The sequence below is a fragment of the Pagrus major genome, chromosome 17, assembly GCF_040436345.1.
Source record: "Pagrus major chromosome 17, Pma_NU_1.0".
NCBI classification, from domain to species: domain Eukaryota; kingdom Metazoa; phylum Chordata; class Actinopteri; order Spariformes; family Sparidae; genus Pagrus; species Pagrus major.
In genome coordinates, this window is record NC_133231.1 from 10,967,524 (window position 1) to 10,980,290 (window position 12,767).

A 12,767-nucleotide genomic window follows, 5' to 3' on the forward strand; every position below is an offset into this window, starting at 1 on the left:
GGTGCAGCACAGAAGCCGCAATCTCATATAACAGCAACAAAAGGTAGTAGTAGATAAGTTTATTATACACTGAACAGAGAGAGAACTGTTATCAAAACAGGACCAATACAGTCAGAGCATTACACGAGAACCATGCATAATTCTCTCCAGTGCAAAGACAACAATAGCATCATGTTTATATCGTCTCAAAGACGCACACACACACATACACACACGTTTTTATTCATGCTGTTTCCTGTCAGAAATGAGAATAGAATTAAACTTTCTGTGATGCTTTAATTTTGAAACAAACCCACAACAAAGACAGTACAATAAAAGGAAAAAGTCTCATTTTGAATGGTTTGAATGTACAAAAGTGTTTCATATACAGTCAGTTTGATTCATTTCTCCCTGCCAGCCAAAATAAAAAAAACAACAAAAGAACTTGTTGTGGTCAATGATTTAAATCTGTAAACTAGTTTCTGCTGACTGAAATAAATCTCTCATCAAAGGCTACATATTGACACAGGCATCTTTCATAGTAAACAAACACTAATTATAGATTGCACTGACAAGTGGAAATGCGTGGATTATCTGTGTTGACAGAACTTATCCCCAACACTATATGTGACGGTGTCGTTTTCTCAGATTTCACCCTTGACTTATCTCAAACCTTCACCTCCGCTTTAACCAGTTATGTTAAATCCTACAATACTTTGTTCTTTAAGTAATACTTTATTTTTAATTTATAAATACAATGTATTTAAAGCTTAAAAAAATCCTGAACTGTTGAAACAGTAAATCATTTCCAGTGACCAGCTGGCTACTGTCTGAAAATCATTCATCTTGCATTAAAATCTATTAACCGTTTACGAAAGGCATATCAAAAATGACATTCGTAACATGTAGTCATAATGAATAAATGGCACATTGCACATTCAATACATTATTTATTAGGGAGGTTTTCATTTAGTTTAGTTAAATGTGGATTGTTGTTGTGTAGTCTTGCTATCAACCACTACAATAAAGCTGTGGTGAAGTGCCATCAGTTTTCAGTAAAGCAGTTCCATTTAGTGCAATTACATATACATATACACATACACACATTTAATACAACATAAAAACATAATCACTGATTGAACAGTTAAAACTTTTGTCAGATGGTCCGTGTGTGTATGTGACATGTGAGCGAAAATGCACATATAGAATCTCATGTTAAGACCACATGACATGCACGTAAACCACTATGTCACATTTTCACCTGTAAAACAACAATATTTCAATTAAGTGGAGCTTGAAAAACTAAATATAAAAAGATCCCATTCAAATCTTTGAGAGTTTCCCTGAGGTACAAAATGAAAGGTAAATGTTTTTGAAGTGTTTTTACTGTCTCAATTAAACCCGTCTCTCATGTAAAGCGAGCAGGATACACAGGTTTTCATTCTGAGGCTCTTACTTCAGTTTTTAAAAACTGTATGGATTGAAATGGCTCAGGTTGAAAAATAAAAAAAGCATTTTCATTAGTAACGTCCAGTATAAGTGTCTCGGCACATGCTACTGTAGCACTACTTACAGGATTACAGCAGCCCCATAGGCTTACAGAAGCAGATCATTTCCCTTTGTAAGTTGAACTCTCAGAAGCAGGAGCGAATGAGGAAGATGAAAACTATGACAACAGTCACAATGGTTAGTGCTGAAAATAGAAAGATAAGGCCGGCAAAGACAGGATTTGTCATGGGGAGGATTTCTTTCACTTCAGATGGGATCATGTTGGACATACCCAGCATGAAGCCCAAACTCCAACCTATGCTGGTTGACTTTACCTGCACATTAGAGAAGACAAGACAAGACAAGAGATGTTGTCACTGTGAATTGGTATGCTGTTCACAGAATTTTGTCAATAACACATGCTTCCAGTTAGCTAATCGTCACTTTGCATGTCTAGAGAAGTTTCAAGATTACTATTCAGCTCTAGAGCAAAAAATTAGTCATAACAACTAAAGACCATCCAGTGTCTGGTTTTGTCTCTAAAAGGACCAACCAAACGCCACCAGACTCCCACACACCTCAAAGGCACATTGAGCTCATCCAGGACACTAACTCCCTTGTTGGTTAGGATTGGAAATTGGGAGCTTCGCCAGCTGTCAAGGAACTTCTTGCGAAGTCTAAAGACTAACCGCCATGTAATTTGGAAACTGTGGCTGTAATGTGCCACTTGTTAATAGCTGCTATCTTTTACGTTATGACTCATGAGTGATAGACAGAGTGTCGCAGACGAGGAGTCCCCTTCTGTTGAGGGAGTTCCTTTGTGAGAGAGGCTCCATGTCCTCAGGGCGTCCCGGAGCGATACATTGCCTGCCTTTCACAAGGGCCTCAACTTTTTGAGCCCAGATGATCGGTATGTCAGCCATCCATCCTTTATGGGTCCCAATGGGTGGCCTAATTCACATTTGTCTATGTTAAAATGCTGCTGAATGTCTCAACACTAGGGACTATCCCAGCCTTTTTTTGATGGTTTTATGTATAATAATGATTCAAAATAATCTAAAATATATAATGCATATTTTATTTTTTGAGAGATTTTATGAACACAGAAAGAATAGAGTGGATATTTATTGGCTTCATAGCTCTGTATTGAAAAGCAGAAGACGGTAGTGGGAGCAAGATTTTTTTTGTTCAACCAACCTGTTTTGCGAAGTTGATGTTTTTAAAGGTGTCTTTGTCAAACTTGTATCCATCTGCCAGCAAACTGAACATATAGTGACCTGAATAGCAGTAAGTCTTAAGATATCTGTCAGAGATCCATGTCTTTTCTTCCTTCAGCTGAAATTAAAGAGAAACAGAGGTCAGAGTGCAGCCTGTGATTAGGAAGAGTAATGATATAAATGAATGAACCTGAATGCTTATAACAAAATATCAATGTTATGGCCAACAGATGAAAGACTTTGAGACCAAGACAAGACAGAGACAAAACAAAAACCCCTCATCTCACCCCTCCTTCTCCATGGTAGCCACTGAAAACTAAAAAACACAAGAGGCCCTTTCTAATGCTGGTGTTTGCTTTGTCCAATCTGGGCAGCTTCAGAAACATGGCAGTGGAAGAGGACCAGCTCTCTCTCTAGATATAAAAGGCTCATTCTAACGCCTTGATTCCACTGGGCACGTCTCTGTAACCTCGTGAGTGCAACTTGGTTTTGTTCCGTCCTTCACACGGCTTCACACCCAAACAGAAGCGTTTCAGAAGTGGAGCGTCATGCCTGCCTGTTATTGTTGACTTTTCATTTCATTATTTTTCCTTGATTTTTGTTCTTCTGCCACAGTTGAGGAGACTATGTAGTTGGTCTGTTCTAAGTGTTTAATTGTTCATATACATGACATGTGATCTACGCCATTCCTGTGTCTGACTGCCTGCCTGAATTTATCTGCTCTGTGTAGCTTGACACGGCCTCTGTCAGCTTCTGTCAAAAACAAAAATAGACACGGTGACTGACATGCTCGGTGGAATCTGGAGGTAAGGTAATGAAAACTAATGAACTAATAAAAACAGAATTTCATGTTCCATTTCTGCACCTAAACTTCCCATCATCCCACACAATGGACCTATAAGATAAGATCAGATAAAGCGTCTATCCAGAAGGATATTTAGATATGATGCAGCTATTTTGGAGTTTAATGTACAGGGTCCCTGCAGGAGAAATATCCACTCAGGCATGGCAGAAATACTAAACTACTACTACTAAATTCTCATTCTTCTCTTTTCACCCTCTTGTTCCACATTTTCTCCTCCTCCTATTACTATAGCTGTATAGCAACTAGAAGAACTTACCACTTTCCAGTGTGAGTTGCAGAATTGCCTGACGGAGGCGCTGAATTTATCAAAATCTGAACTGAAGTCATCAGAATCTTCCGTGCCGTTCTTCAGCAGTGCCCTAGCAGTGAAGAAGAATCCTGCATATGCCTGGAAGGGACAGTAGAAACATATATCATATTAGAAACATACTGTATATTTAATGAATAGAAACATATTCATGCATGCGTTTTATTTGGACTGCGTGTTACCATAAAATCTCCAGTGACGGGCGGCTGCTCGACTCCGTTAAAGGAACACTGAGATGAGGAGCAAGTCTCGAAATCAAATATGGACTTCACCATACTTAAACACCTGTCTGAGTCAGCGACTCCAACCATGAAGAATTCCTGATCTGGGTTGTAGCCTTTCGGTTTCTTTGTGCATTCTGTGTCATAAATGGTCGAGGCCTTTATGGTGGTGTTATAACCTTCAGGGAAGCAGGGGTTAATAATGTAGTCTGGGTTCGATGATTCCTGGAACATTACAAGGAGGAAGAAAATGTCAAATGAAGGATGGGACAGGAAAAGACATGGGAGGATGAGATAAGAGGGGAGAGTTTGGACAGTCCCACTGACAGACACCATCTTTACATATAACCATGACTTATTTATTTGAATTAAATACAGATCCTGATGTTATGGCTAACTTTAGTTAACATTTTATACTAAGGCCCAGCTGAAAATTTATACTCATAACACAGTCTCACAGCATAACATATGCCATGCTTCTCCAGCAACAATAACTATTAATTTTGCTATAAGCTGCCAGAGATGCATTTCTCACAGACTAGCTTGACGGCATTCCCAATCCGATCAATATTCTTAATGACATGATGCATTCTTGGCTTGTCTCCCTTTGGCTGTTAGCAATTCAGGGACAGCTGTGTTCACAGATCAATTCTTGGCATTAATGGATGTTTAACCTGCACATGTATGCAGAAAAAGCACATAATCCCACTGCTGCTTGCCCAACACACATACATATTCACCCCTAAGAGATACGAACTTCAGTGATAGACAAAATTTCTTCCGTGCACACTCATGTAACCTTTGTGTGAAATTTCACATGTGAAATGTCTCCTTTCACATGTGGAAATCACAATTTAACATAAGAATTCAACATGTTCACATTTGGTCTGCTAATTTCACATGTGAATTGAAATTTTAACATGTGAAAAGAAAAAAAATGTCACATGTTAAATGTACAATTCCACATTATAGTTGTTCATATGTGAGTGCCTTTTTTAAAAACGTGGATGAGGATTTCCACATGAAGAAGGAAAACATGGCTGATAAAATGACGTGAAATTTGTTTCTTCACATGGGAATTCTACATTTTCACACATGTGATTCTCTATTTTCACACTTGACTTCAAGTTATAATGTGAAAATAATGTCACAAGTGAACTTTTCACAAGCATTTTTTGCAAACAAATGAAAATGTCAACTTAAGAAGGTTCATCCATGATTGGCGATGAATGGAAAAGGTGCGTACCTGGACTACTTTGTCCAGAATCCTCTTCTCTGCCTCATTTTTGCCATAGCAGAGGAAACTGTGTGTGTACACATTGTAAGGATAACCGTACAGTTTGATAGGCATGTAGTCAGGGCCCGTGAGATTATCCGTGATTGCAAAGGCAATCTGTGTTGATGCTCCACCGAGGTCCATGGATCCAACAGTCTTTTCCCCATCTGGGCGTATATAGGTGTTCCACATGTTTTTCTGCCAATATAATGGGAAAGGTTAGTATACCATGTAATGGCCACATTTGTGTTGCAGCATATTTAAAGCCATGGTTGATCGGTTATTCTAGAAACATTTTTTGTTTTATTTGTAGTAAATCTCTAAACATCCCAATGTTAATCCCGCAATACTGGCTCCCTTAACATGTATTGCTGAAGCTATTAGCTAGTGGCCCAAAATAGCAGAGAAAATGCAGCCAAAGCCAAGTTTGACAGTGGTGAGTACTAACAATAGCCATGTTCATTGTTTACATTCATTATGACAGTGCTAGGTGTTTTCTTACATGCGACTGAGACATGGTTGGCAAAGACAATGTTGCTGCCCTCACAGTACACAGCCACTGAGCCTGATCTTAGCAGCTTGCTAACTCTGTAGCACACAGCCCCTGACCCAAAGAACAAATAAGCAACAGCAGCAGCAGTGACAGACTGTTGTTCAGGTGCTAACCGAGTACCACAAAGCACAGAGCCCCTGAGGCCGATAAAAGAGCCGCTGGGGCAGCAACACACTCCTGTAGCGGCTAAAACTAGCACAAAGCACACGACCCCTGAGCCGAACAGAGCTGCATAGGCAGAAACAGCCTCCTTTTGCAGCTAATGTTAGCATACAGCACAAACCCTGGTGTAGCTTTTTCGGACTGAGGCAGAATTGTGAAGGCTATTTTGCTTTTGTTTACATGACTGTTGCATTTTGGTATGTGATGGAAAATGCAATTATTGATCTTCGTCCTGCACTCTGTTGCTATAAAAAAGGGCATTAGAAAACCAAAAATACTGTGTCTAACCCAGTCCCCCTGGAAGAGCACCAGACTTTGAAGCCAACAATGTAACATTGCTGGTCCCAATTCCTCAACACCTGGCAGAAACCGGGGTGGCGGCCCCAGCTGAAAAGGAACCTATGGTTAAGATGATGCAGCTGCAGTTTACAGCGAGAGCTAGGTAGTGCACAGTCATGCGTTTTGGCGGAGGCGCTCTAAAGGGAGCCCTGATAAGAGGAAGTGGGACTTTTTCAGATGGATACTTAATAATAAAAAATATAGCTTGCTTTTGCTGGTTTCTACAGTCTTACCAACCCCAGCTTTAAAGGATAAGTACACTTTGATCTATATAGATGTGTCTTACCTCGATTAAGTTTCCCATGAGGTAGTTGACAGTGACCCACCCATACAGCCCTTCCTCTTGACCACTGATGATGGAAGCACTTTTGAAGTCAACAGGCAAAGAACTCAGGTATTCTCGAAGACTTGCCATGACGTCGTTGGACCTCTTCTCATCCTGCTCACTTATAGCAAAATAGAAAAGGGAACAAATTACAGATCTTACTTAAAACAGCAATAGTCTGTAGCTGTTCTCTTTGACAGTTAGATAAGCAGATTGATGCCACTCTCATATCTGTACCCTACACATGAAGCTATAGAGTTAGCTAGGAGACAAATAGCTTAACATAGAGACTAAATCCAAGAGGAAACATTTAGCCTGGCTCTGTTCAAAGGTAACAAAAATCCTGGCCTACCAGCAACTTTGAAGCTCACTATTTTACACATCTCATCTGTTTAAGCCATACAAAAGTATTGTATTGTATTGAGTATTGTAAATATGTGGGGAACTTCCCCCGGAGACTAGGAACCCATCAAGGAAGACCTTTGGTGGGTCTTGCAGCGTTAAGCATTTGTGATTGGTCAAATACTCATTGCATTTTTAGAAATTTGCAGCCACAAACCAGTTTGTTTGTTTCTCAGTGTGCTTCAACACATCAACCTGGAGTTACAGTTAAGTCCAAAATTATGTAAAAAATATGTACAAAACAGCTGTCACTTTCACTTCATCAATGGAAGAATTTGCCCTGTCTTTGCGGCTCTTTAGACCGCAGTGGTAACTCAGGCAACAACACGCTGAAGGAACCTTTTAGCTCCGCGAAAAGTAGTTCTTGGAGGTTCCAGATGGAAACGCAGAGTATCATGAAGGCCTAACTTCTCATTATGAAGACACAATGTTTGGACTTCTAGTTTCACTGCTACACTGTCTGACTCTTGAATTTTGCCCCAGCCTACTGTCTAAACATGCTTTTACTGCTGGCGCTTCCTCATGACTTTGGGGAAAACCATGTGGTGCATGAATGAGGTTAGATTACTCTGATCCTTCCTGTCTCCTCTCCATTTTAAGCCGTGGTGAGAGAATAGCTCGAAGCTAACTTTTCGTTGACGCTTTCTTACTGTAGCAGTCTCATTCCAGCAGTAGCTCCCAGATAGAGAGGTGTGGCATTCTGTTTTTCAGCAGGAATGGCACTGATGATGCCGTCCATGCAGACTTGGAACGCTTTCCACGATGCTGCATCTTTCTCTGGGTCAACTTTCATCTCTGAGATACCATTACCTGTGGGCACAAGGCCAAGATAAAATCATATTAGCAAGTACTAAACACATAAAGTAAAATGCCTTAGTAAATGTTTTTCTAACATTTTTAACTCAGTTGAATAAAGGCTGATGGAGTACCCAAATTTTTATCTTCATCACATCACATCCCATACTTCACTTTTTTACTCCATGTCTCAATCTCGAGAAAATGTGGAACTTTAACGTACAGAAGCTGCATAGTGCTGTTGTTGTTTTAGAGACAATGACTCACCTGCAACTCTACAGTTCTTTATCTCAGTTACCACTCCTGTTTCATTCTGCTTCTCCCCCGGCCACTCGTACAGGTACACGGTGGAACGAGACGAACCCGAGTCTATCACTATGCCATACTGAAGAAGAGAAAAAATCATGTTTCAGGGTCACATTTTCCATTTGAATTTAACTACAGAAAGATTGCTGCAACCCCCACCGCCTTACCAGTACACCATTACAAAATCACACATGGGCATTCAGGACTGATGAGAAAACCTCCTGCCTTGATCATTACATCTGGTTGCCGTCCAGCATCACATTCACGACTGAGTGTGTGTCAGAGCTGAAACATGTGTTTGTATACACATCTCTGTCTCTCTTTCTCTGTATGGATGTGGTGTGTTTTGAATTGTTTTGTACTTTTACTCTGTTAAAGTGAAGAAGATCTACAGCCACATAGTATCCCTCTATGTTGACGTGTGTATGTGTTCACCTCTAAGCTGTACTCCTTGGACCTCCAGGTGTCCTGGATGACAGCAACAGCAATAAGGGCAGCAATACTGGCTAAGAGGAGTAGCACCACTCCTGCTATGCGACACTTGTAGCCCATTTGCCGTCCGGCCATTTCCTGTTTGGAGGCCATTTCCTGTTGGCAAGAAATGCAAAAGAAAAAGAAGAAAGGAGTAGTGTGGTTCTCACTAAAAGCATAAGCATTTGAGCTCTCAGTCTGATGACATGTGGAGAGGTTTGAAAAGTGATGATGAGCAATAACAGTAGACTTTATTTACTGTATGCTTGTGGATGATGTTGGCAGCATTAATAGTATTGATCCTCTCAGCGATACAGTCACATTAACAAACACATGAAAGGAAACAAAATCAAACAGGAATCCTGATTGGCTGAATTGTTTTGTGTTCAAATTCTTACCTTTAATCATGAACAATAATCACCACAGCAAGATATTTTACTCCCAAAATGTTATTGCAAAGCATCTACAAAGGAGAATACAAGCCTCTGCCAGATGAGTTTTCTTTGAAGAGTACTGACAATGAGAGTACCGTCTCATGAGGCTTTCATGAGACGTACATTCTGCTGACGTCTCATGAAAGCCTCACATATTTAGTTTCAAAATCTCAAAGGTGTTGTTCAAACTTGTGAATGTGTAGCAGCACTGAAATATGATAACGATAACCCTTGTAGTGAATTATGTTTCCACCTTATTCCAAATAGTGACTGGCAGAAGTTGTTGTGGTTTGAGTGTAGAGCTATATTACAACATCCTACATCGAATTCCTGCCAAATTGCAAAATGGCACAAACCTAATGGACGAGGAAACCTGCAGTTGAAAACAATTCTGTTTGTTTAGTGGGTCACTCTTCTAATGGCTGTGAAGAAGCAGCCAGACATTCAGTTAATATCTAGAACAAATGTGTTTGTCAAGCTGCAGGCAATGAAACCAATTCTTACCTCAGAGACTTTTTCAGTCAATTTTCAAGTTGGTCATAATCACGGCCTGCCAGAAACTGCTCTGTTTGACTTTCAAATATATACACAGGGATGTATACTCATGTGTGCTTTGATGAAATACTTCCCATATGCAAGGCTGTTGTTTTTATCCCTGAATAACACATTCATCTCTCATGAGGTCATAGAGGTGCAATATGGTTGCCATTACAGGTCACACACACACACACACACACACACACACACACAGAGAGAGAGAGAGAGAGAGAGAGAGAGAGAGAGAGAGAGAGACACACACAAATGGTAACGGCATTGCCATGCCATGTTATTTAATAGCAAGGACTGGATAAATCCAAAAGTAAGCATTTCCGCCATCATCAGCAGACCACAACAACACTGTACAGACAACGTTTGTTTTTGTCTTAGTTTACCTCTTTAGTGTTACCACAGCAACAGCCGTGGAAACAAGCAAGTGAAAGCTGTCGGACAAGGTGTGATTACACCTGGAGACATGACAACATACATTTCTCATGTCTCTGACAAGTGTGTCCTTGAGTCTGCTTAGCACTTCACTGTTATGTGTGTGTGTGACACAGTTGATTCCAGGTTATGAAAACCGTTTTCAAGGCGTGTGAAAGAGCTATCGTGGCGCTTTAACTGTCAAGTTGTTGCCAAGTTTCTGCCAGCATTATATAAGAAACAAAACAAATCAGAAGTTATCTACATCTGCATTTTACTTACTCACAAGATCTGTAACTAACTTAATCATTTTCCCCAGTTAAAGAAAGGCTGTTGTTTTATATGAATGGAAACATCTGTAAAAGCACATAGTAACCTAAGCTCAATGATCTCTGACTTCATTGGCCAGCTGTCGTTAACATCAGTGTCCTTCTGGCTCACCCTAACCCTAAGCCCAAACCCTTAAAAAAAATTGGTGACTTTCAGTGGCTGTCAACTATTATCATTCAAGTTCACACTTTTGCATATTTTTCAAATAACAACTCTGAGGGACTGTAATTAAGTTTGTAAAGAATGCATGCCTTACTACAGCTACAGCAGGGGTAATGTAGTTTCTCTCCTTAATATAAGTTCTGTTTTTTCTTCTTCATCATGTTTTTTATCAGTAATTTCTCTCAAATTTGTTATTATTACTTTATTAAATAGGGACAGTGCAGTTTAACATATCTCCAATACGGAGAATGCAACTGATGTGCACACAGAGTGTGTCGCTATTGCTAGTTTTCAACTCACTATGACCTTTTACATGTACTACTATGACAAGTGTTGTTATCACTGAATAAACCTTACATAGTACAGATAACAATTTTATTTGCATTGCATTACAAACTACCTGCTGTAAATCGGCCAAATGTGGAGACACAATAAAATCAAATGAGCTAAGTAGAGATGGGAAACTTTATTTTTACTTAATTTTACTTCAACGTTATAGTTTTGAACTCATAACAAGTTAAATACAAAAAAGTTTGTTCAACATAAACTTGGAGTTTTTCTTATAACAATGGTTTTGCATCTGCAAAAGTTAAATTAGAGCAAAGCAACAATGTGTCTCCTTTTTATAAGATACTATTGACATTTCCTGCCCCTGAATAAAAATGCCTCCCTTCTACAGGATGCTTCTTCTTTCCTGTGTCATTATTCATTTACACGCTTACACTGCAAGCATTTGTGTATTCTCTGTATTCTGTAGAGCTTGATCTTGAGTTTTAAACCAAATGATGGGTCAAGTAGTGGAACCTGCATTATAAGCTTCAGCATTGACAACACCCACAGTATCCCTTTGCAGACAGCCCTGTGGAGCTGCATGGGAACAAAATAGCTTATAGGTATTTACACATGTTGTGACTCTGCCTGCAGGGACTGGTCCTCCAGGAGGGTGAGGAGTAGAGAAAATGTAGTTGAGCGCCAACACATGTATTTATCATATCAGACTGAATCACGCAAACCTTTAAATCAGCTCACACAATGCAATAAACTTACCTGCATGTGTCAATTAACCCTTTGCGATTAAGTGCTATATAAGAATTAAATGCACGCCTTGTTGATAAGTAAATAAATGCATGTGAGAGAAGAGGTGTGTTTGTTTCTTACCTTGAAGAGCTCGTCTGTAGATCCAAGTTTGGAGTGGGAGTGATGTGGCTCTGAAGAAGGGATGAAGAAAAACAGCTAGAAACAGGGGAGCAGCAGAGGAAGGGAGAGGGAGATAGGTAGTGTGCTGTGAGTGGGAGAGATCTTAAGAGTGATCAGCCCACAAGAACAGGAGTGGTGTAAACCCCCCACCCACACCACCTAAAAAAAAAAAAAAAACAGAGTGAGGGAGCAAGTGAACATGGGAACATGGGAGGAGCAATGTATCCAAACTCCAGTGTTCACCACTCCCACCAGACCAGTGAAGCAGAGCAGGAAGTGCAGCCAGTGGATGATGCAGGGCTGCTCCTTCTTTACTGTCAAATGGTAAAGCACAGATACTTATGTGTGTATGTATCAAACAATGTGAGAAGACAGAGCAGGAGCCATGGTAAGGTTTGATTGAATTGATGTAATCAATAAGACAAAGTGCAGTGTGGCTGAGTATCTCCTATCCCTCTCTCAGCTCTATAAGCTAGCAATGAAAAGCAAAGGGTGAAGCTCTGTGCCAGCAAACAAGGATGTGTTGATACCTGCAAGCTCCCACTTATACATAATGATCAAGTTCTCACAGTACAAGCTATGAGTCATTAATTTGTCTTGCAAACTGGAACGATTGGAAAATTGCCTGACCCGGCATGTTTGTTTTGTCTTCAGGGACAGACAATAAAGAGCTGGAAGCATACTTTTAAATGTATGCATATGAGTTATTTGCATGTTCATGGGGATTTTGTAGCACTTTCTGAAGACAAGAGAACTGATTGCATTTGTGTGACTGTCTGTCAAACATCCCATTAGTGTTTGTTCATTAAATTATTCACTATAGCAGTCACTCAGCCTGCCATACTCATTCACCAACTTTGTCTCTAAATGTTTACAGGCAACATTTAGCTCCAACTCAGGAAGTAGCTCTTCAAAAACTCTTGAATTTAACCAAGACCACATTGTTCTCCTCATAACAGTATGTCAAAGTCAATTTAC

General features: G+C 39.9%; 1 protein-coding gene across 1 annotated transcript; it reads right to left on the reverse strand.

The window, feature by feature from the left end:
• Positions 1-179: 179 nt before the first annotated feature.
• Positions 180-11,818, reverse strand: LOC141012225 (ectonucleoside triphosphate diphosphohydrolase 3-like). The gene is made up of 10 exons (XM_073485652.1): positions 11,751-11,818; positions 8,671-8,823; positions 8,197-8,314; positions 7,785-7,944; positions 6,694-6,853; positions 5,324-5,551; positions 4,039-4,302; positions 3,806-3,937; positions 2,665-2,802; positions 180-1,802 (listed from the first exon to the last, which is right to left on the reverse strand). The coding sequence occupies exons 2-10, from the start codon at positions 8,818-8,820 to the stop codon at positions 1,614-1,616; spliced, it is 1,539 nt and encodes a 512-aa protein (XP_073341753.1). The 5' UTR covers positions 8,821-8,823; positions 11,751-11,818; the 3' UTR covers positions 180-1,613.
• Between the last annotated feature and the right edge of the window lie 949 nt (positions 11,819-12,767).

Bases quoted from the DNA above. Each gene is read 5' to 3' on its own strand.
- LOC141012225 (XM_073485652.1), bottom strand. From the start codon at position 8,820: ATGGCCTCCAAACAGGAAATGGCCGGACGGCAAATGGGCTACAAGTGT. The intron at 8,315-8,670 runs GTGAACACATAC...TCTCTTCTTCAG, and splicing joins CCAAGGAGTACAGCTTAGAG to TATGGCATAGTGATAGACTC. The intron at 2,803-3,805 runs GTAAGTTCTTCT...CTTTAATTTCAG, and splicing joins GCAACTCACACTGGAAAGTG to CTGAAGGAAGAAAAGACATG.